The sequence below is a fragment of the Radiomyces spectabilis genome, assembly GCF_025331425.1.
Source record: "Radiomyces spectabilis strain NRRL 2753 chromosome Unknown BYT42scaffold_1, whole genome shotgun sequence".
NCBI lineage: Eukaryota > Fungi > Mucoromycota > Mucoromycetes > Mucorales > Radiomycetaceae > Radiomyces > Radiomyces spectabilis.
The window spans coordinates 1,240,144-1,261,997 of record NW_026251926.1 but is presented as its reverse complement, the minus strand read 5'-3'; the positions used below and the strand labels follow the sequence as shown (position 1 = coordinate 1,261,997).

General features: G+C 44.9%; 5 protein-coding genes across 5 annotated transcripts; all 5 read left to right on the top strand.

Annotated features, from left to right (window-relative positions):
* The first annotated feature begins 1,122 nt into the window (after positions 1-1,122).
* BYT42DRAFT_552009 (uncharacterized protein) lies at positions 1,123-4,700 on the top strand. Its single transcript, XM_051566336.1, has 7 exons — positions 1,123-1,469; positions 1,535-1,862; positions 2,071-2,234; positions 2,449-2,955; positions 3,028-3,445; positions 3,532-4,155; positions 4,244-4,700. The coding sequence occupies exons 1-7, from the start codon at positions 1,338-1,340 to the stop codon at positions 4,309-4,311; spliced, it is 2,241 nt and encodes a 746-aa protein (XP_051428255.1). The 5' UTR covers positions 1,123-1,337; the 3' UTR covers positions 4,312-4,700.
* BYT42DRAFT_552006 (DNA topoisomerase) lies at positions 4,701-10,088 on the top strand. The gene is made up of 20 exons (XM_051566335.1): positions 4,701-4,854; positions 4,927-5,355; positions 5,429-6,082; positions 6,147-6,417; positions 6,482-6,575; positions 6,645-6,963; positions 7,059-7,172; positions 7,242-7,352; positions 7,421-7,585; positions 7,660-7,845; positions 7,908-8,063; positions 8,120-8,253; positions 8,314-8,369; positions 8,459-8,571; positions 8,649-8,825; positions 8,889-9,125; positions 9,190-9,474; positions 9,537-9,653; positions 9,724-9,865; positions 9,918-10,088. Exons 1-19 carry the CDS (start codon positions 4,744-4,746, stop codon positions 9,853-9,855), a joined length of 3,861 nt encoding a protein of 1,286 aa, XP_051428254.1. The 5' UTR covers positions 4,701-4,743; the 3' UTR covers positions 9,856-9,865; positions 9,918-10,088.
* Positions 10,089-10,407: 319 nt separating this feature from the next.
* On the top strand, positions 10,408-11,718 carry BYT42DRAFT_552001 (uncharacterized protein). Its single transcript, XM_051566334.1, has one exon. It carries the CDS (start codon positions 10,473-10,475, stop codon positions 11,472-11,474), a length of 1,002 nt encoding a protein of 333 aa, XP_051428253.1. The 5' UTR covers positions 10,408-10,472; the 3' UTR covers positions 11,475-11,718.
* A 9-nt stretch (positions 11,719-11,727) lies between these two features.
* Positions 11,728-12,761, top strand: BYT42DRAFT_551999 (putative methyltransferase-domain-containing protein). The gene has a single exon (XM_051566333.1). It carries the CDS (start codon positions 11,839-11,841, stop codon positions 12,646-12,648), a length of 810 nt encoding a protein of 269 aa, XP_051428252.1. The 5' UTR covers positions 11,728-11,838; the 3' UTR covers positions 12,649-12,761.
* Positions 12,762-13,976: 1,215 nt separating this feature from the next.
* BYT42DRAFT_609489 (uncharacterized protein) lies at positions 13,977-21,631 on the top strand (the record flags this gene model as incomplete). The annotated part of the gene is made up of 3 exons (XM_051571269.1): positions 13,977-21,020; positions 21,110-21,194; positions 21,255-21,631. 3 exons carry the CDS (start codon positions 13,977-13,979, stop codon positions 21,629-21,631), a joined length of 7,506 nt encoding a protein of 2,501 aa, XP_051428251.1.
* Positions 21,632-21,854: the final 223 nt, after the last annotated feature.

Below are 21,854 nucleotides of genomic sequence, written 5' to 3'. Positions count from 1 at the left end.
GAACAATGAAAATGGGGAAGCTGCATAATGTAATACGTCAGGTCTATTTCTGTTACGTAATGAAGAGAAATATTTCATTTTATTAAAGGTTATAGAAAAAAAAGGAGGATGAGATGAATTCAGATACTTTATATTTCCTTTGATGGATACGAGACAATGATGCATGTTCGACGACGCAAGCAAGCGCATTCAAAGCAAGTAGAAGACTTTTGAGATAATGAGCCAAACGTGGTCTTTACATAGCCTAACGGCGCTTGTGCATTGCCCCAAGTTTTTCTGGATGCAAGGGTTGAACCATTGTCGTATCAAGTTTAGATCCGGCAATTCCTCGGGTAACTCTATCGGCTCAGAGCAAGGAAAATGTTGATGACTCGGGTATAATCCATACATTTAGATGGCGAGAAGCAAATCGTCGTTGATCTTGAATACACAAGTTTTTTTTTTTTTTTTTGTTAAAAAAAAAGTCGTCCAAGCATCGTGACAAAATATTTCAGGTTGTCATGCGAATGCATGAATCAAGAAAAAACGAAGAATCAGTGCATAATTTAAGTTACGTAGCACAAGCAATAAATCGAAAATCTTGAAAGAGACACGATCCTTGTGTTCCATCTTTGTTCATGAACCTCTTGCATTGATTTTCATGCCGTCTTCTCACTCACAATGGTGATTTATTCAATGTCAAGAAGAACGACTGAAAATTTGCCATGTCGATCAGCGGCAATAGATAGGAGAAGAGTAGAAATGACGATAAGCCACGTGCCTTTTACCTTCAAGCGTCGTATCATTGTTCCTTTTAATGGTCAAGGAGTTGCTTGGTGTGTGTCAGATTGGTTCCTGAGCTGACAATAGTTCTCTCCTCCACGTATTTGATTGTCCCCCCCTTAAAAAACCTCTTGATCGAATATGCAATCTAGGCAAAATACTGGATTCCTAATTTGCTACACTTCATTATCCACGAACAAATGAAACAAAGTGCAAAATGATTGCTGTGTAACCGTTCACTTTCAACCTTTTCACTCCGCCACACGGTCCTTGGACCTCCTCATTAACTCTTTTTTTTTTCGATCTTATTTTATATCTTTTTTAGTGGTCTCCCTTTTCATCCCATCGACCTTCTTTTTTTTTTTTTTTCCTCATTCTCTTTCGTTTTTTCGCTCATTTTTTTATCCTCTGTATTCTTTCTTTGCCTTGCCCCTTGAATCACATCTTCAACTCCTCTTTAACTTCTCTTTCCCTTCGCCTTTCCTTTCCTTTTCTTTCTGTTCCGACGATCCAGTATCAACCAGACCCTTTTTCTTCTTTCCTTTCCGGTATAAGCAAAAATATCATAATTCGTTATGACCCACCATGAAACGGTCTATGCTGTCCATAATTTTGAAGCCGAAAACAACGACGAAATCAATTTTCACATTGGTGAACCAATTCTCGTATTGGAAAAAGATGAAAAATATCTAGACGGATGGTGGCAGGTAAGATCTCCTTTGTATTTTGCCTCACCATGGATCTGTATTACTCACATATTCTGAAAATATAGGGACGTAATATTCACGGTGAAGTGGGTTTGTTCCCTATGAATTACACTTCGCCCGAGAAACCTCATGTCCCTCGACAAACGAAATCGACTGGATCAACGTTTATGCCTTGCAACCAAACTGATGCCACTACGCATGACAATGGTCGTTACAACTCATTGCTGATGTTGGAAAGTCAAATAGACAGTGCCATTTCCGAAGTGCAACTGTTACCAACGGTCGACATGACACAATGCACGAACCCGCCACCTGTTGCTCATTGGAATCTTGATCGTGTCGCTGACTGGCTCAATACAGTAGGCCTTGGCTCTGTGGCAAAGAATTTCATCGGTACGATTGCTTCTTTTCGTTTATGAGCACGGGTATTTTTTTTTCTGTTCATGAGACAGAGTTTGTAGATTTAAAATAGGAGGCTTGCCTTTTTTTTTTCTTTTCCGAACCCCAACAAGGGGGATTTTACAATTTTTGTATCATATGAGCTTACTAACCTGTCCTTTTGTCTATGATTGTTTTTCGCTTTGATCCTCGGCATGAATAGATCATGAAATTACCGGTGATATATTGCTGGACCTTACCATCGATTCGTTGAAAGAACTTGGCATTAGCACCTACGGCAAGCGATATAAAATTATGCACGCTATTCAATCGCTAAAAAATACGGCCACACATACTTCACTCCATTCTTCTCCGCTATCATCAGAGGCAAGTATTTAGGTTTTCGCTTGTGCTTGGAAAGCGTAACTACTTCCCGAACCGAAATAGTGCGAAAAGGGGTAAAGGCAAGGGAAAGATGAAAAAAAAGGGGGTTCATTGGGAAAGACGTATCATCAACATCTGAGCGGTACAGACGATACTCTAGGGAGCAGGAAGAAAGATGCGTTCATGACCTAACATCCCATTATTTTTGGTGTTGCAGTTGCAGTATACACATCATCGATCGCCCAATGCACCTGGCACCAATAGTTACCATCCAACACTACCAATCGATTCATTTTATTCGGAAGAGAAGGGCAACCGTCGATTGAATGCACAGTCTACTCCGCCATCCCCGGTCGATTCAGACGGTTTATACCAATACCCTCGCAAAGCACCTTTACCGCCTCAACTCAAGGATGAGGGCGATCATGGATACGACCCTTCCTCGATGATGCGATTACCTACCGATCATATACGTCCTATTTCCCCTCAGAGTCTCGGTTCCTCCAACGTCAGCCGATCCAATACATTTAATACCATGTCATCCAAAAAGTCGAGCTCGTCCAATAGCACCATGCGGAGCACTGAACGATTCCCTGATCCTAAACACGCATCACAACGCATCCCTACCCCTTCCAAACATTATGGGTTAGATCGCTTCGACGACAGTTCATCGCACAGTGACATCTCCGCTTCCGCCACAAGCAATGATTGGTCGCTCAATTACGTAAGTGCCATCACCATTGAAGGTCTCACTTTTATACATTTTGTTCATTGCTAAACCATGATTTTTTTTTAGTCGACGATCATCTCAGAAGATCCAGTTTTCCCGCCCAATATTCACAAGCTGTCTGTATCATGTGTCGATGATCCATTGCTTCATCGAGTATCCACCGCCGATGCGTTCCAAGCACCGGAACATGAGGGGTGGCTCCATAAGCAGAGTGACAAGTATAAGACGTGGAATAAGCGGTGGTTCGTTCTCAAGGGATCCAACCTGTTTTACTTTAAGAGTCCGAAGGATGTGCGCATGAAAGGCATCATCAATTTGCGTGGATATCGGATCGTGGTCGACGACAATATTCACAGCGGCAAGTACTGTTTCAAGGCCCAGCATGAACGGGAACGCACTTTTTTCTTCTACACCGATACCGAGCAACAGATGAAGACCTGGGTCAAGGAACTAATGAAAATGACCATTGCCCGCGATTACCAAGGTAAATATATTAAAATTTTCGACCCAGCTCGTACATGATGCTTTGTACCTGCAGTTCAGAACCACTGACATCTTTATGCATATTAGCTCCTGTCATGTCGTCCAATCAAATTGCTACCGTGTCCCTGGAAGTGGCACGACGAATGAGACCCAGACCGCCGTCGATGATCATGTACAAACCGCCCAAACTCAAGTCGAGCGACGCCAAAATGAGCATGCTTCAAGAAGAAGGCAAAGGGTCATCCATTAGTCACAGTTTCAATACTTGCGATGAAGAAGAGGATCTTGACCACGAGATGGACCAGGATCACCGTGAAGCATCCGATATCATGGAATACTCCATATCATGCAACGACGACGAGTGGGATGAATTCAAGAATGGACGCATCTCTAGTAGTGTAGCAGATGAGGAAGAAACATATGCAACGATGATGGCCTCGTCAAAACACCAGCTGGATGATTCAGAAGACTATGTCAACTGGATCAACGCTTTTCTGCCTTCGAAAAAGCAGATCAAAGAACTGCGTGGTGCGTTTCAGGACGGAGAAACACTGATACTTTTGCTTGAAGCCGTGTTCAACAAAGACGTTCGACGACCACCGGTGGTCGAAGGAGGCTCCAACAGTATGATGGTCCTCGATATTCTGGTGGCTGCCTTCAAATTCATGGGACGAGAAGGTGTGGCGGTGGATGGTCACTTTACCATTAAAGGTGCGTATACCAATGCTTCCCTCTCCTTGCAAACAATCTTGACTCATCCATATTACGCTTTTTGTGTTTTGCCTTTTTTTTTTTACAGATATTTATGGTGGCGATGAGGAAAAGATCAAGACCATGCTGAATGCCATTCGCTCTTGTTGCGATTGAATCTAATTTTTGCCCAGCCGCCAACTCTAATAGCTTACTTGTAACCAAACCCATCAGTTGTCGCTCAGTCTTATGAAGAAGCATTCGGCTTTCCTTGAGAGCTTGACTTCCGTATTTTTTTTTGTAACACTTCTTACCCCTTGTCTATACATATACATTACTTTTTTTTGTTATTCATACTAAATAACACTTTTTTTTTTATAATCAATCACTTGACATGCTCACTTTTCTACGATTGAATGGCCTTGACCATGACGAATTATGCAATGGTCAAGCGACACGCGTTGTTGAGCGTAAATCGCGTGTCCGATCCAGGAACGCGTGATGAAGCAGTCACCGTTGGCCTTTTCCTTCTGCGGCACGGTGGGCGAATTTTTTTTTCTTTCACGTCTCCCCTTTTCTTTTAGCGGGTGCATCACATACAAACTGGCCATGACGGTATCCGACGACGATTTTCAAGACGATGATTACAACTCGCCGTACGAATCCAACGATTCTGGTGACGAATCTGATAACTATATGCCGGATGAACCCCCCAAGAAGGTACGTACGCGACACCTTAATTCTGGTCTCATCACGTCGACATTTCCACCAAATGATGAATTGCAATTCCAGGTGCGAAAAGTAGCTCAACCCAAGAAGCGCGCTACCAAAGCGACGGCATCGATCGCTAGCCCCGATGCCACCATAACGGAGAGCCCCAAACCTCCAGCCAAACGAAAGTCGCCCGCAAAGAAGAACTCCGCCAGTCCTGCTGTTTCGGAACCAGATACAACCATGACGGACGCGCCTACCCCAAGATCCACTGCTTCGACGAAAGGCGATTATGATCAGCGAACCATTGAAGAGATCTATCAAAAGAAAACTCAGTTGGAGCACATTCTTTTGCGTCCAGATACTTATATTGGATCCACCGAAGCCGAAGAGCTGGAAATGTGGGTCTTTGATTCGGAAGAAGACGCCATCAAGAAGAAAAAAATCAGATACGTTCCCGGTCTTTATAAAATTGTGGATGAAATTCTGGTCAATGCGGCCGATAACAAAGTAAGTGCTCATCCATTTCAATTCGGACGATAAGCAAACTCTGACATGGCATCTTTTTTTCTTTCCTGTACAGATTCGCGATCCGTCCATGAACCAGATCAAGGTGATCATCGATCGGTCACAAAATCTAATCTCGATTCAGAATAATGGCCGTGGTATTCCAATTGATGTCCACAAGGATGAACAAGTTTACGTACCCGAATTGATTTTTGGTCACTTGTTGACCTCGTCCAACTACAACGACAACGAAAAGAAAGTCACCGGTGGGCGTAACGGTTATGGTGCGAAGCTGTGCAATATCTTCAGTACCGAATTCACTGTCGAGACGGCTGATAAAGAGCGACAACTCAAGTATCGCCAGGTTTTCCGAAACAATATGTCGATCAAGGGCGAACCCAAGGTGACTTCCAACTCTCGAGGCGAAGAGTACACCCGTATTTCCTTCAAGCCCGATTTATCGAAATTCGGCATGTCAGAAATGGATGAGGATTTCGAAGCCTTAATCAAGAAACGTGTGTATGATTTAGCGGGCTGTGTGAATGGCGTCAACGTGTACCTGAATGGCACAAAGATTCCAGTCAAGGGATTCTTGAAATACACCGAATTATACACTAAATCAATGGATATTCGTAATGCCGAGGGTAAGAAGCCCATCATTCATGATACGCAATCCAGCAATTCGAGATGGCAAGTCAGCTTCGCCGTTAGTGACGGTCAGTTCAATCAGGTACAGTGTGATGCGAATGATGGCGATTCACTGGACACAGTGGTTGCTCACAGTTTGTCTATAGATCAGTTTCGTCAACAGTATTTGTACCGCCAAAGGTGGTACGCATGTCAACTATATTGCGGATCAAATTGTCAAGGCCATCACCCCTATTGTTCAGAAGAAGAGCGGCAGTAAAACGATTCGTCCTTTCCAAATCAAGAATCACATGTGCATCTTCTTGAACTGTCTGATCGAGAATCCTTCGTTTGATTCTCAAACCAAGGAAAACATGACCCTTCGTCCCAGTTCATTTGGTTCCACCTATACGTTGAGTGATAAATTCATCAAAGACAGTAAGTCATTCATTTTCTAAACGCTTATTAACTTGGGCGCCTCACCTGGAGTGACACTTTGTAGTTTCTACTTCGGGTCTCATCGACAACATCGTCAAGTGGGTCAAGTTCAAGGAAGAAGAACAAATGTCCAAAGCGGACAGTGGCAAAATGACAAGGTAAGAACTTTACTGTTATATATACCTTGCGATTTCGATGCATTGAATGTTGTGTATTATCATCTGTAGACGCTTGAGAATTCCCAAATTGGAAGACGCCAACTGGGCTGGTGTGAAACCCAAGAATAAGAATTGTACCTTGATCTTGACGGAAGGTGACTCTGCCAAGACGCTGGTGCTGAGTGGTTTATCGGTTGTGGGTCGTGATGAATACGGTGTATTCCCTCTTCGTGGCAAACTTTTGAATGTGCGCGATTGTCCCAATGCTCAAATCATGAGCAATGCAGAAATCACCAATATCAAAGCTATTCTTGGCTTGAAACACGGCAAGACTTACACTTCGGTGGATGATCTCCGTTACGGCAAACTGATGATCATGACAGATCAGGTAGGATGACGAATGATCAGTGGAAAGAAAAGCAGAAAAAAGGATGCCACATAAAAGTGCTGAGAGCGGAAAGACTTGACGCAATACTTGTTTAGGATCACGACGGATCGCATATTAAAGGTCTCTTGATCAATTTCATTGATCAAATGTTCCCATCGCTTCTTGATATTCCGGGTTTCTTGCTCGAATTTATTACGCCTATTATCAGAGTAAGTATATTATTTTTTTTCGATGAGGATGATGAAAAGACGATTAACATGTGCGTTTTACAACGTTAGTGTCGACATAAGAGAACCAAACAAGACATCACGTTCTTTACTATTCCCGAGTATATAACGTGGGCTGAAGAACATAATAAGCGTAACGAATGGGAACCAAAGTACTTCAAGGTAAGGAACTGACGTGGAACATGATGCTCGGAGTATACAGGATTGCTTACCTAAGTCATGGCGGTTAGGGTCTGGGTACTTCTGACAAATCCGATGCGCGTAAATACTTTAGCAACTTGGATATTCACAAAAAAGAATTCATTCCTCCGGATAAGGAAGACCGTGCTTTGATCGAGATGGCTTTTAGTAAGAAGAAGGTCACCGAACGTAAAGACTGGTTGACAAAATATGATGTAAGCTGATCAAACTCTACCTGCCTCGACCAACAGAGAACTTTACTGACGTCTGCTACATTTTTGATTTATAGTCCGGAACTTACCTTGATCACAGTGTCAGTCGTATCAAGATTGCTGACTTTGTCAACATGGAACTGATGCAATTCAGTATGGCGGATAACATTCGTTCGATTCCTTCGGTTGTTGATGGTTTTAAACCTGGGCAACGCAAGGTTCTTTTTGGTTCCATCAAGCGCGGCAAAAACTCGGAAATTAAGGTACGAGCCAATTTTTTACGGTATATCACTAGAAGAATAGTACGGTTGATGATGATGATTAGGTTGCCCAATTGGCAAATTATGTCGCTGGTATAACGCAATATCATCACGGTGAAGCTAGTGTAGCTGCTACTGTGATTAATATGGCCCAGGATTTCGTGGGCAGTAACAATATCAACATCTTGCATCCTGCTGGTCAGTTCGGCTCACGTCATGAAGTAAGTGATTATCCCTGTCAACAAAATATTGATGGAAATCTCATGTGATATGGTAGGGTGGCAAAGCTGCGGCCAGTCCTCGTTATCTGTTCACCCGTTTAACGAAAATTGCGCGATATATCTTCCATCCTGACGATGATGAAGTGCTTGAATATCTCATTGAAGAAAGCAAGTCCATTGAACCCAAGTGGTAAGCTCGATGTCCACATTTTTCTTACTTGGAAGGCGTCATTAACCCGAGCCGTGTTAGGTATATGCCTATCTTGCCCATGGTTTTGGTCAACGGTGCGGACGGTATCGGCACGGGTATGTAAAAATTTGAGATGAAAAAAAAAAACGTGGGACCGTGCACTGAAAAATAACTTGGATTTTATGTGTTGTAATGATCGGTATAGGCTGGAGTACGACCATTCCCAATTACAATCCCAAGGATATTGTCGATAATCTGATGCGCATGATGAACGATGAGGAAGTTGTGTCTATGAAGCCGTGGTTCAGAGGATTCAAGGTAAAAATGGCAATAGCAACAGCATGAGATAATGTGAACCAAGGTTCGTCGTATACTGACGCGGGCGGTCTGGGTAGGGTGACATCATTCCTTCTGGCAGCGGCAAATACACAGTGAACGGTATCGCCAGCGTCGAGGGAGACGGAAAGGTTAAAGTGACCGAATTGCCTGTGCGTTTATGGACCGATAACTTCAAGGACCATTTGGAACTCTTGCGTGAGCCCAAGGATAAGAAGCCCGAGGTCGTTATTCTGGTAAGTCCTTGAAAGTGGATCACATGAAATGAAAATGGCTATTCATCACTGAAACATGACTAGGATTATTCCAATAACTCCACCGACAGTGCGGTAGAATTCACCATTGACATGGATAACACCAACTTGAACAAGGCGGAAGACATTGGATTATTGAAGGTGCTCAAGATCACTTCTTCGATTTCCACAAACAACATTGTGTGCTTTGATAAAGATGGAAAGATCAAGAAGTATGAGACTCCGGAGCAAGTATTACGTGAATTTTACGATTTGCGACTTGAGTATTATCAGTTGCGCAAGGTAAAAAGAGATAATGATCGAGTGTTAGGCGCAGGAGAATTGATGCTCATACAACACATCATAGAACCATCTGATCTATGTCTTGCAAGACGAATACGATCGCTTGGACAACAAATCTCGCTTCATTGAGTTGGTATTGAATGGTGACCTTGTTTATCACAATCGAAAAGAAGAAGATGTTATTGCCGATATGCAAACGCTTGGTTTGAAGCGTATTTATCCACGCAAGAAGAAGAACGTGCTTGTGACGGAAGATGATGAAGGCAATCAGTTGGATACGGCAGAAGGACAGGATAGTGGTTATGATTATCTGTTCACTATCAGTGTTCGCGGATTCACTACTCAAAAGGTACTCCTTTTTGTAATCAAACTGTCGTCGACCGGTAGTCTCTTACACGGCTCCTTGTTTAGGTTGCCGACATGCGTCACCAACGAGAATCCAAACTAAATGAATTGGAGACTGTCAAAGCGACCAGTCCCAAAGACTTTTGGCGACAAGATTTGAATGCATTCTTAGAACAATGGGAGGTATGCACCGTTGTGAAATGAAGTTCTATATTATTTCCGGATTTTTCATTGACAATGGTAATTATTGTAGGCCATTCTTGCTGAAGACGAAAAATTGGCGCAGCAAGCCAAGCCATTGGCAAGTGCCAAAACCACCAAGCGCAAGCGAGGCCCTCCTAAAGCTAAAGCGCCCAAAGCGCCAAAGAAAGAAGCAGAGGACTAAAGATCTGAAAGTAAGGGAAGCTCATCTCTCTGAAAGAAAAGCTGCTTATCCTAAATGCACAGTCGATCGCTATTCTTCTTTAATCCACGCCACTCAAACCTTCTTTCATCCGCTATTGAAAGCATTGATCAACAAAATAAAGTCGCCATTCTTTTTTAAGTTAACAGTATAAGATAGGCTAGCCGCTGTATGTTTTTCTGATGGTTGTATAAGTAATTGTTCTCATGAATGGCACAAGTTAACGCCGATAAACGGGAATTCCAGAATATTCTTAAATATGGGTATGTGGATGGGGAATAAAAAAAAAGGAACCCTTCTACTACTCTGCTTTATAGATTAAAGGAATCAAAGAAGCTATACAGAGGTCAATTAATATAATATGTATGCAGCGCTATTGCAAAACTTCTGTGTGTGTGAGAGGGAATCATGAAAAAAAAAAAGTCTGGCCAGCCATGTCAGTGTGACCAAGATAAACTTGCTTGCAGATGGGGGACCCATTTCCCTATTTCGTCGGTGAAATTAGGATTTAAACCCCGCCTTAGCGGGCGGTTATTAAGCGTGGGTGCACGGTTTTTCCAGTGGGCTCGGTTATCTTTTTCCGTCTCCACCATCTCGCCATGGTTAATGCTAAGAAGGCTGATGCCACTCCATCGACTCCCAAAACGAATTCTGCAACACCGAAATTAGTGCTTCGTACTTACAAGTCAAGCGATGCCGAGCATGTCGACCATTTGTTCTACAGTACTTATTTCTCGCTTGTTCCCGAAGGTGTACGACGAAAACTGTGGTCCCCGTGGACGTGGGTTATTTGGTTCGCCGTGTATTCCTATTTGTTAATGATTGTGCCGATTCTATTGTCGGGCATGGACGTACCGGCATGGGTGCATTTGGTCTTGAAACTATTCTTGACGTTCGCTTGGAGCGCGGTGGGCTTCGCCACATTATTTGTGACCACGGACCGGTTCGAAACGGTGGCGCGTGTGGAAGAAGCGAGACAGAATGATTTAAGTGATCCCCAAGTGTATTATCTCAACCGATCCGAGAAAGAGGGAAAAGATGGCGAAAAAGAAATGAAGCCCTCCGAGTTACAACGACCTTCCCATTTTTGGGTCCTCACCATGGAAGACACACCCTGCGGTATGGTGGGATTGGCATGCAATGCGCAAGATATCGAAGATAAACAGCCGGTTCTTTTGCCAGCCTGGAAGCGATTGGGGGCCGGTATTTGCAATCGATACCACCTGCCTGTCCCTGCCATGTTCAAGCAGGTTCCGTCTGCGGAGAAACGCATTTTTGCTCGCGCCCACGAGCCTCACACCGCCACGTTGCAACGATTAGCTGTACGGTACGATTTCCAAGATTGTGGATTGTCGACCTTGCTGATCAACCGAGCCATGACCTGGGCAAGTGAACACGATATCGAAACGGTGTACGCGCAGACCAATGAAATGCAAATGGCGGCCGAACAAGTGCTTGAAAAGCGACATGGATTCAAGTTGGTCAAGAAACAGAAGATCGGTTGGTTTGGCACGCATGAAGCCACTTGGGCATGTGATGTGAAAACGTGGATGGAACATAACAAGGATAAAACCGCCAAAACGTTTGTCAAACGAACCTAAAAGCACCAACCTCATCTGTGGGTTTTGAATATTGGGGCCGAATAGGGTGTGCGCACAAAAGAGACTCTTTTTTTTTTCCTTCAATCTTAATATTGTACACTAGCAAAAACTTTTTTTAATAAAACTGTACCATGCTCTTTTTCTTATTTTAACCGCGTTTGAAGTCAACAAATTCAATGCAACGTAAATCCGACAAGAAAAAGTTCGCACGGTCAAAGCTCATTGATGCATCAAAAAAGTCACACCCTTTGATTTGGACGTTGTTTTAAACTTTTTTTCTTTTTTTCTTCTTTGGTGGCCCTGTCTTTGCCGTCCAAGCCGTAGGTCCACTTTACAAATAATAATAAAAAAAACATAGCGTACGATGAAAGAAGAAAAGGCCATTGCTACCATTGAAGGATGGGAAGATGGCAAGCCGTATATACGAGACACGTCCAAACTGGATCGCTGGGAACTTCAGTCGGCGGAACGGTTAACGATTCACATTGGCGACGAGGATGTGGTGCTGGTACAAGATCCTCATTCCAACCATCTCGGTGGTTATATTTGGCTGACATCCATCGTATTTTGTAAATATCTCTATGCTCTCAGCCATAAACGCGATCGCCACAACTTCATTCAACTGGATCGCAACAAGCGGTGGGTCGAACTAGGGTCCGGAGTCGGTTTGATTGGTATCATGTTACACAAGCTCGGTCTGGAGAATGTCACCATCACAGATATTGCCGAGTTGCTGCCTACAATGGAGCGAAATGTGGAAGCGAACAATTACGCGGTGCACACCATCACCGGCCGACGGGAAAACACAGCAAAGCAAGACAATCAATCCATCATTGTTGAACCGTTGCTTTGGAATGATGCCGAAGCTATTAGTCACATCAAGTCGATGGGAGATATTGATTACATTGTCGCTTGTGATTGTATCTACTCGGAAGCCAGCGCCATTGACCTTGTGGAAACAATGGATCATTTGGCGACAAGTCAAACCTACATTATTTGTATCAGTGAAGTCCGCAATCAAGCTGCTCAAGACGCTTTTCTGGCAGAAGCGAAAAAGCGATTCACGGTCGACCTTATACCCGCCATCCAATGGCAAAAGAAAGTAACCGACATATCGTTTGACGAAACATTGAATTTGTATCGATTACGAAAACCAAAACGAGCGACAAAGTGATTCGAAGCCTGATCTTGCATAAGCTACTAATCTTCATCCAATGGATTTTTTGATTACTACAAAAAGACGTCGAGCACGAATGCAATAAAAAACAGCAAATGACACAGTGGTTCGTGAGTCTTTTTTAACCTTCATTCTCTTTATTAAAAGTACAATGCTGACCCGAGATAACAAGTAAAATGTATATTTAACAAGCTTTTTCAGAGAATGACTTAAGTTTTCCAAGAGACCCCTAGGCCGTTTTATCCAGTAATGGTGAGCAGTAATTGGAAAATAAGATGAATGCAAAAGTCACATTTCATGCTTTCATAATTCGATTTCAGAGAAATAGACAAAAAACGCGCTGATCTCTATTTATCTGTGTTTGTCACGCTCAGACACATGTGACACCATACGGTCTGCCACGTTACAATCTCAAGTTGTTTATCGTCAAAAATATCTTATTTCCAGTGCTAGTTTGTAATCCATTCCGAGATGACATTGGACCGTGATGGACAAATGAACGCGATGCACCTGCTCTGCAAACTGTAGAGTCACTGCTTACTAGTTTCCTGAGAACAGCCCTTCCGACTTCTTCCCACTCTTTGACTTTTGCTTTTTGTGACATGCTTTTGTTGCTGCAGGATCATTCAACCAATTTGATGTTGATACTAATTGGCAAATTTTGTGGATATTGATTGCATTACAGTGGGCGCATAATCTCATCCATTCGTGACTGTCTATTTTTGTAGAGGGATTGAAGCATTATCAGAGAATGCGATTTTGTTATTAAAATCCAACAGCTTGTCTCCCTCCCAGATTATCCGCTTAGAAAGATAAGTTCTGCAATTCATTTTCTAGAACTAGAAGAAAAAGCCCAAACGGATAAGGTGGGTTGGTGAAAAATGTCAATTTGGGATACCGCAGTTTCGAAAAATGCGACACCACCTCTTCCCTTTTTTTTTGTCCGACCGTCAATCTTAAACAATGTTTAGTGTTGGCCCCCCCTTTTTTCCCTGACAACCGCAATTGATATATATTTTTTCTTCTGCATTTCCCTTTCTCTCTCTCTCGTGTTCCGCCTTGTTCGTTCCTTTTTCTATTTATTTAGTTACATATAAGATATATTTATCTACATATTTAATCTCTTTATTTTTTATTCTCTTGCCAGTAATCATTTGAGCGTGAACTTCCATAATTTCTTGTACGTCCTACCTTTTTATTTTTTCCATTCTTTTTTTTTCCTGGATTTTCTCTAATTCTTCGTTCAAGAAGGGGAACAAGAAGAAGAGAGAAAGCAGCTGCCACCCTTTTCGCTCATTCTTACCTATACTCAACGTGACAGCGTGATGAAGTGGCTGCCGTTGCCCAAAATCGCTCATGGAATAGCCATTTACCCTTTTACACCTTCTGCCATTCATCCTTCGCCATCCACTTCCACTTCCCGACCTCCGACAACTTACTCGACGCTTTATTCACCTTTATTATCGCCACAAACTGACACGGCTTCCATTCACACCACCGGATCCTCGTCATCTTATCGTACCTCCGACCATTGCTCTGCTAATGCTGCTGATTATTCCCACCTGATTCCTTTGGAAGTCGGAGACGAACTATTCATCTTTGAACAACAGGACGCTTGGTACAGAGGTTATGTTGTATGTGCCTTGGAAGAAGGCAGGAAACCCAATGCGGCTCCTATTGGGTGTTTTCCCCGATCTCACGTTCAAATCAAAGAATATCTTGATATCGACCCAAACGAAGGTGACACCGTTGTGATACGCCGTCCAGATTCCGGTGTCATGGATACTCTTTCACCTTCCTTATTACCAGAGCTACCGAGCCTTGCCCGATCGTTTTCCGAATCGCACATTCAAACGCCTCTCAAGATCAAGCAGGAAGAATTGATTCCTGCTCGCCCAGGCAGCTTGGGCGATTTGGGCTTGGAATTTGATGCATCGACGACCAACCCTATGTACAGCGGCAACAATAGCACGACCCCCACCAACTTGAAACATCGTCACTTCACCCCACCTCCTCTTCCTTTGGCACGCTTTGATCAATCGACGGTGACGGGCGTTAGCGAACCTTTAATTGATGAAATTGGAGCGTGTGTCAGTGAATGGAACAGCATGCTTTACACTTACTTGCAGCAGAGTAAATATACTTCGTTCAAATCGGTGCGTGATCACATTAATTATCTATTTCAGGCACGGCGACAACTGCTGGATCAAGCCTTGTCGAGAGAAGAACTTGCCAGATTAAGAAAAGAAATCATCTACAAAATGGTCATCATGAATTTATCGCAGAACAAGGAAATTATTATTCGTCATCCTGAACGTGGTTACCTCCTCGACGCCAATACCGCTTCTCTTGCCACTCTTTATCGTATGCATTGGAAATATGCCAACCTCGAACATGCTGCTACGACCCAATCCTTTTCCTCTTCACCTACTTCGGCCTACGCTTCCTCTCGTTTCAGTTTAACCGACGCTTCGTCCCCCACTCGTACCTCTTCCCATTCCACTTCATTTCATGATCCATTCAGCTCTTCGGCTTCAATGTCTTCCTCTTCCACCAATCTGACCGGAGGCACCCCTTCCGCTGCTGCCAAAGGCGCCAAATTCCATCATCTCTTTTTCGAACTGAAAGCTTGCATCGCTCACATTTGTCAGCCCGGGGAGCATGCCGAACTGTACTTCTCTCTCTATACCAAAGCCGAAAAGAAATTCGTCACGGAACAATTCGTTGTCATTCTCAACGATAACGGGATGCCCAAGGATGAAAGTCAAATAGGCAAATTGCAGACATTGTTTGCCGATTTATCCGCCCATGATTTGAATGATCAGCTTTACCTTGTTTGCCGCGTGGTGCGCTTGGGTGGGATGAAGTTTGTTGACAAGGAAAAAGATCATTTGGGAACCATTGGCAGCCACGCATCCATGATCTTTGGTAGCGGCGACAGTCACCGTATGATGAGTTACTTTGAAAACGCAGGGAGTCAACGCAATCCATCATCATCCTCAACGACCTCCACCGTTACCTCAAGTAGTCATTTGTGCCGTCGACCTTTTGGATGCGCCGTGCTTCATCTCGGTCCGTTGCTGCAAAAACCCGAACAGGATGGAGGCCTCATTCCGTCTTCGGTCGGATGGGGGTCTGTATCTCACATGAATGCACCCAACGTTTTCACTCCTACGGGGGCCGCCGCTATCACCACCACGACCTCGATGCATCAACAAATGGCAGAACACGATATCCGTATTTATACCGCCGCTTCCGAATCTTCGTTTGCCACGCTTCACGAAGACATCATCAATAACAACGTCAAAGAGTTCACCAAACATCCTCGAGCCGAAGCGCTTTGCGTGTACCTTCGCATGTTTTACGGTCAATTGGATGATGTTTTGAAAACAAATGCTGCTATCTTGGCCGATGTCCCACGTACCGCACGGTTGGGATTTCCCGATGTCGTGTTTCCCGACGACGAACGGAACGAACTCTACATCACTTTGCAATCGGGCGATTTTGCTCAATTTGGCCGGTCACGCAACATCCAACTGACACTGTGCGTTCGCGACAACATCTCAGGCGAACCGGTAGAGAACGCGTTATCGGCCGGTGCAGGAGCTCCCTCCACAACGTATTGGGACAGTATAATACTGTACCATGACCAGCGTCCCAAGTGGGCCGAAATGGTCAAGGTCAAGATCAGCGATCTTCGTCTTTGGGAACGGTCGCACGTTTTTATTACGGTCAAACATCGAAGCAGTTATGGTACAGCCACACAGTCAGGCACAGGTGCGGCATCGCGACCGTCGGGTGATCATACGCCCACGGCCGGAACCGGGGTCTCTTCGACGCACGATAAAATCATCGCCATTGGATTCCTGCCGCTATTCTTGCCACCGTTGCATCGAGACTTTATTGCTGACGGTTCGCATACCCTTTACCTCTACAAATACGATCGTCAATTACCGCATCCTTCCAATTACATCGATGCTGTACCGTGGTGCTACCGATCGTCCTCCCCGTCCAACATGCAGGCATATGAGAACACGAATGGCCGAGCGAATCAGCCACGAGCACGCGTAGGACATCAGAATTCGCAATCGGGCAGTTTCAAAGGATCGATCGGCAATCACACGGCGGGTGGATTCAGCTCAAGTTCGATCTTTCATTATGGCAGTAACAACAACAGCAATACCAGCATCCAAGATGTCACGTCTTCCGGAACCAATACCCCTACAGTGGTCGCAGGGAAACTGAGCACCGTTCGCGATACCCTTACATTGACCACCTTTTTATGTTCTACCCGATTCACGCAAAACAAAACACTCGTCAAGCTACTCAACTGGCGATCGCTGCTGAATGAGGATACCAACGATGCTGAAGAGTTACTGGCCGTGCTGGACAAGTTTACGTTTGTTGGAGAAATGGAAGTGGTCAAATTCCTGGGTGATATATTTGATGCTTTACTGGATATCCTGGCCTTCCGTCACGACAATGTTGAAATGCAGGAAAAACTCAACGATCAAGCATTGGCCGCGATGATTTGGGTGCTGGGGATTGTGCAAGATCGCCGTTTCAGCAATTTTCGTCCCGTCCTCGACGTTTACATTGACCACCGGTTCTCGACTTCGACGTCCAACGCATCGTTGTCTTCATCGGACGACGCCTTGTCAAGTACTAAACCGCGTTACTTGTTGGGAAAAGTCGAACTCACCTGCGACGAAATGTTGAAAGGCATGCTCCGATTATGTGCGAATCCCGGCGATCCGAGAAAAGCGAAACGATTGCGCAGCAGCATGAAGGTGTGGGACTACCTCTTCCGATTCATTGTACGCTCGCGATTGCTGCAGCAACAAAACGAAGAGGAAGGAGAACGTGGACTGCGTGATATCATGTTTAAAGACGAACTTCAGCAACTGTTGGATTTGATCACGCAGATAATGAACCCAGACCAGCCCAATGCCATGATCGGTACTCAGACCCTCGCTTTGCAACATTTTGCAGATATTCTTACCGAGCTGCGACGCATTTTTTCGTCCCGACAACTCGTGGAGATCGCTACCAAATTTGTCGATGCGTGTTCGCATGTCACCGGCAAACTGGTCGGATTCAAACTGTGCATGATTCTCGCTATCGTGAAAGGGCCCGTGTTCAACGACAGTACTTGCCGATCGGGATTAGCCAAGAACGTGTTCAAGTGGGTGAAAATGTGGCTCAACTCGTACATGGCCGTGGCCAAGGATGTCATCTTTTCTCTTCACAACGACGGCAACGATCAGGATCATTATCAACAGACTCGACTACCTCGCGTCCAGTGGCTGGAGAACCTCCGATTATCGTTAACGATTATGAGTGAAGTTCTGGATAAAGTGCGAAAATCGTGTGGCATGTCTACGTCGGGTCTTTCGTCTTCCACGATTTCTTCTCCTTCCCTCAGTACCATATCACGACCGATTTCCATGGCGACCAGTGGCGGTGGGGATGACGAGACATTGGATGAACCTCAAGTGGATCTAATGACTATCACCGAAATTGCCTTGCAGCTTTTACCTCAGCTTTTGAATTGCTACAAGGACCTTCAGCGATTGGTGCGTCAAGCCGTACAAGCATCTGGTATGCCGTACGGTGTGCTGTCCACAGGTATCGAAACGTCGCATCCGTTATCGCGGCCCAGCTCATCCCGGAATTCACTCAACGTTCTTCGCGAACGCGGCAATTCGTTTGGCCAGAAAACGAGTAACGTAGGAGATGGACATGAAGGAGGTGGATCGAAATTTTCCGTGGTACTGCAAGCACTTGCGACGTCGCCCATTTCACCTTTTCCTTCGAGTTATCCTTTCCAATCTTCGAATTCCAAGAACACGTTATTGTCTGTTGGCAACGATCTAGCCGCGATGGTGACTACTGGATTACTGGATTTGACGGTGGTCCTTTTGGAGCTCTTTTATCTCACACCGCGTCAGCAATGGGTTTGTTTTCTGCGTTCGATGCATGCCCAGGAAGGCACGGATGCCACGGCGGAATTCTTGCGAAAGGTGTGTCATGTATGTTCGGCCATCTTGTTTGGCGATGATTTCCAGATTCTTGAAAGTTCGAGTGGCACGATGGAAGGTTTGGACCGTTGCGAAGACGATACGACAAAAGAAACACGCAAGTTGCCCCATCAATGGCTGAATCTCGATATCATTTCGCATCAGATTGTCTTGTGCAATATCCTTGCTCCTGTCATTGACATCTTTGAAATGGAGGCGTTTATTCCTCCGCTTGATGAAAGCGACGATCCACCCACCGACTCGGCGACATTACGGCTGTGGAAAACCTTCTTTGTCACGTTTTTGCGCGCCATTTCCAGCCATCAATTGGAGATCGAAACATACTTACCCCAATCGCAACGAGCAATCTGGAAAATTGCAGGCAATATGAAGGGAGCGGTGGGAGCGAGAACGTTGTTAACCCTGTGGGCCTTGGCTGGACCAAAACATGGCCGCAGTGACGAGCACCGTAGACCGGAACTGTTAGCTTACTTTGGACGAAGGTCAACGTATGAACCGATCGCGGAAGAGGAGCAACCGGCGTCCGTGGATGAAGAGAAGAAGGAAGCGAAATCGTCGCCGATGTCTGAACCACGGCCTTCGAGTACGGCCAGCGACCCGGACGCGTTGGCTTTGAAGATGATGGTAGGTCACATCCGAAACGATCGTTCTCGACGACGCGGCGATCGCTTGTCGCAATTGCATCCCCGTGATTCCAACTTAGTGCCTACACCTGAGGTCTCGTTTCTTCAAATCGATCTGATGCCGATCATTGTTCGACCTCTGTGTGCGGCAAGTTTGACCCATCATGACCGGATGCGATCGGCAGCTATCCAGGTGATTGCTGACATCATTACCATTGAACTGTCCCTCGGTGAACTACCCCGCGTGACGCATTTGTTGATTGGTACCATGGATCGATTGGTCATGTCAGAAAATAAGGGCAACGAAACCATTGTCGCGAAAATGATTCCCGAATTGGAGTATGCTCTAAGCAAGAAGTTGCATGCTCAAAACACTGACCACTTGATCGAAACCAGCAAACAAACTGTGGAATCCTTGCGCAATTTCTTGGAATTGTTACTGCAAATTCGAAGTTTGCCGATGGATAATGACGAATTTATGGACGAACGAATCAATGCGACTTTGAAACTCATGAAGTTCATCCAGGTGATCGAAAGAGAAGAGATCTACATCAAATACGTGCATCAACTTGTTCAATTGCACGTGGACTCGCACAATTATGTGGAAGCGGCGCTGACCTTACGTTTCCATGCCGATCTGTTACGATGGGATCCCTATGAAGAATTGGAAGTATTGCCTGACCTCGATTTTCCGCAACAAAGCTCGTTTGAACGGAAAGAAGCACTCTACTGGACCATGATTTCGTACCTTGAGCGAGGCAGTGCATGGGAAATCAGTGTGCAGCTGTGCAAAGAATTGGCGCACGAATACGAATACACCGTATTCAACTATCACAAGTTGAGCGAAGTTTTACAGCGTCAAGCCAAACTGGTGCAGGATATTGTGGAGAAGGAAAGGTACTTTACGGAGTACTTCCGAGTCGGGTTCTATGGTCGTGGATTCCCAGCAAGTGTACGCAACCATCAGTTCATTTACCGAGGACTGGAATGGGAAAAGATGTCGTCCTTTGTGGAACGTATGCAAAACCGCCACCCGAACGCGCAATTGCTTTCAGGAAAGCTGGCGACCGCTGCGGTGTTGCCTGAGGACCAACTTCGAGAATTGGAAAGTGGATTAGACGAGCAGTATTTGCAGATTACCGCTGTGATACCAGAACCGGCGCCAGGATCGGTATCCGACGATGCATCCAATACAAAGCACGCCCTTGCCTCGGATAACATCAAAAAGTACTATCAATCCAATGAGGTATCCCGATTCACATTTTCGCGACCAGTGCATAAAGGAACCCAGCCATCCGTTGAGGATGCAAGCAAGCCCGAATCCGACTTTTTGAATCTGTGGACAGAAAAGGCGGTGCTCGTGTGTGAAGAGAGCTTCCCTACAATTGCGCGACGATCCAAGATTGTGAGCATTACGGTAAAGGAAGTCTCGCCAATCGAAAATGCCGTCGTTGCGATGGAGAATAAAAATCGCGAGCTAGAGGAATTGCAAAAGAAATACATGGTTTACGTTGTCCAATCCCGCCCACCTTCCGGTCCTATCAATATCAATCCTTTTTCCATGGCTCTCAATGGCGCGGTGGATGCTCCCGTCAACGGCGGTGTCCCGCTTTACAAGAAAGCATTCCTTACCACCGAGTACTGGGAACAACATCCCGATATGCGGCCTTGGATTGGCCGACTGCGTGCAGCCATTGATGATCAGGTATGGTTCACCTTGTCACCTTACTCACTTTATGAAAGCGTCCTTTTTTTTCAGTGACTGATCTCTGCGTACCTCTCCATTTCAAATAGGTGCGTATTATCAGCGACTGTCTAGATACCCACAGCAAAATCGTTAGTCCTGAAATGCGGCCGTTTCACAATACTCTTATCGATTGTAAGTCGTAAGGATGAGTAAGCTGCGCATGGTCCATTTTTCTAACGAGAAATTGTATAGTTTTCAAAAAGAATTTCGCCCAAGAAATCAAGCGAATGGATCAGGCCAAACACACAGAAGAAGAGGGTAGTAGCTCAAGGAAATCGTCCGCCAAAGAAACCAGCGAACGAATTCCACTGGTGCGACAAGGTTCGAGTGCTCAACTGCATAGTCCAAGCCTGACACTTCCTATGAATTTACCCATGTCACCGATCAGTCGAGCCTTTTCCATCTGTACGCCTGTCACCGAAACACCACCACCGTTCGATGATCCGGTTGAACATGGCACCATGTCCCGTGCAGAAAGTATATCACGTAGTCTGAAAATGTCGCTGCGGAAAAAGTCTCGCAAGAGATCCATAAGCGCAGCCGTGGCCGCTAATAATATGAAATCCTAATACAAACTGGTCCATACAATCACCTGCCAAAAAAGAAAACAGATAAATAAAGTCGCATCTGACAAAAGTCAAACATTTCATATGCATACAAATTTATACAATACTACCTTTTGATTATTTGATTTGCGCCGTAAATCGAGTTATCATCAACCCCCCACGTTAACTGAAGGATTAATATAATAACAATGGCCAATAAGCGAATAAGTTCTTTGTGAAGGATAAT

Bases quoted from the DNA above. Each gene is read 5' to 3' on its own strand.
- BYT42DRAFT_551999 (XM_051566333.1), top strand. From the start codon at position 11,839: ATGAAAGAAGAAAAGGCCATTGCTACCATTGAAGGATGGGAAGATGGC.
- BYT42DRAFT_552006 (XM_051566335.1), top strand. From the start codon at position 4,744: ATGACGGTATCCGACGACGATTTTCAAGACGATGATTACAACTCGCCG. The intron at 6,083-6,146 runs GTACAGTGTGAT...GTTTGTCTATAG, and splicing joins GTGACGGTCAGTTCAATCAG to ATCAGTTTCGTCAACAGTAT. The intron at 6,576-6,644 runs GTAAGAACTTTA...TATCATCTGTAG, and splicing joins GACAGTGGCAAAATGACAAG to ACGCTTGAGAATTCCCAAAT.
- BYT42DRAFT_552001 (XM_051566334.1), top strand. From the start codon at position 10,473: ATGGTTAATGCTAAGAAGGCTGATGCCACTCCATCGACTCCCAAAACG.
- BYT42DRAFT_552009 (XM_051566336.1), top strand. From the start codon at position 1,338: ATGACCCACCATGAAACGGTCTATGCTGTCCATAATTTTGAAGCCGAA. The intron at 2,956-3,027 runs GTAAGTGCCATC...ATTTTTTTTTAG, and splicing joins ATGATTGGTCGCTCAATTAC to TCGACGATCATCTCAGAAGA. The intron at 3,446-3,531 runs GTAAATATATTA...TATGCATATTAG, and splicing joins CATTGCCCGCGATTACCAAG to CTCCTGTCATGTCGTCCAAT.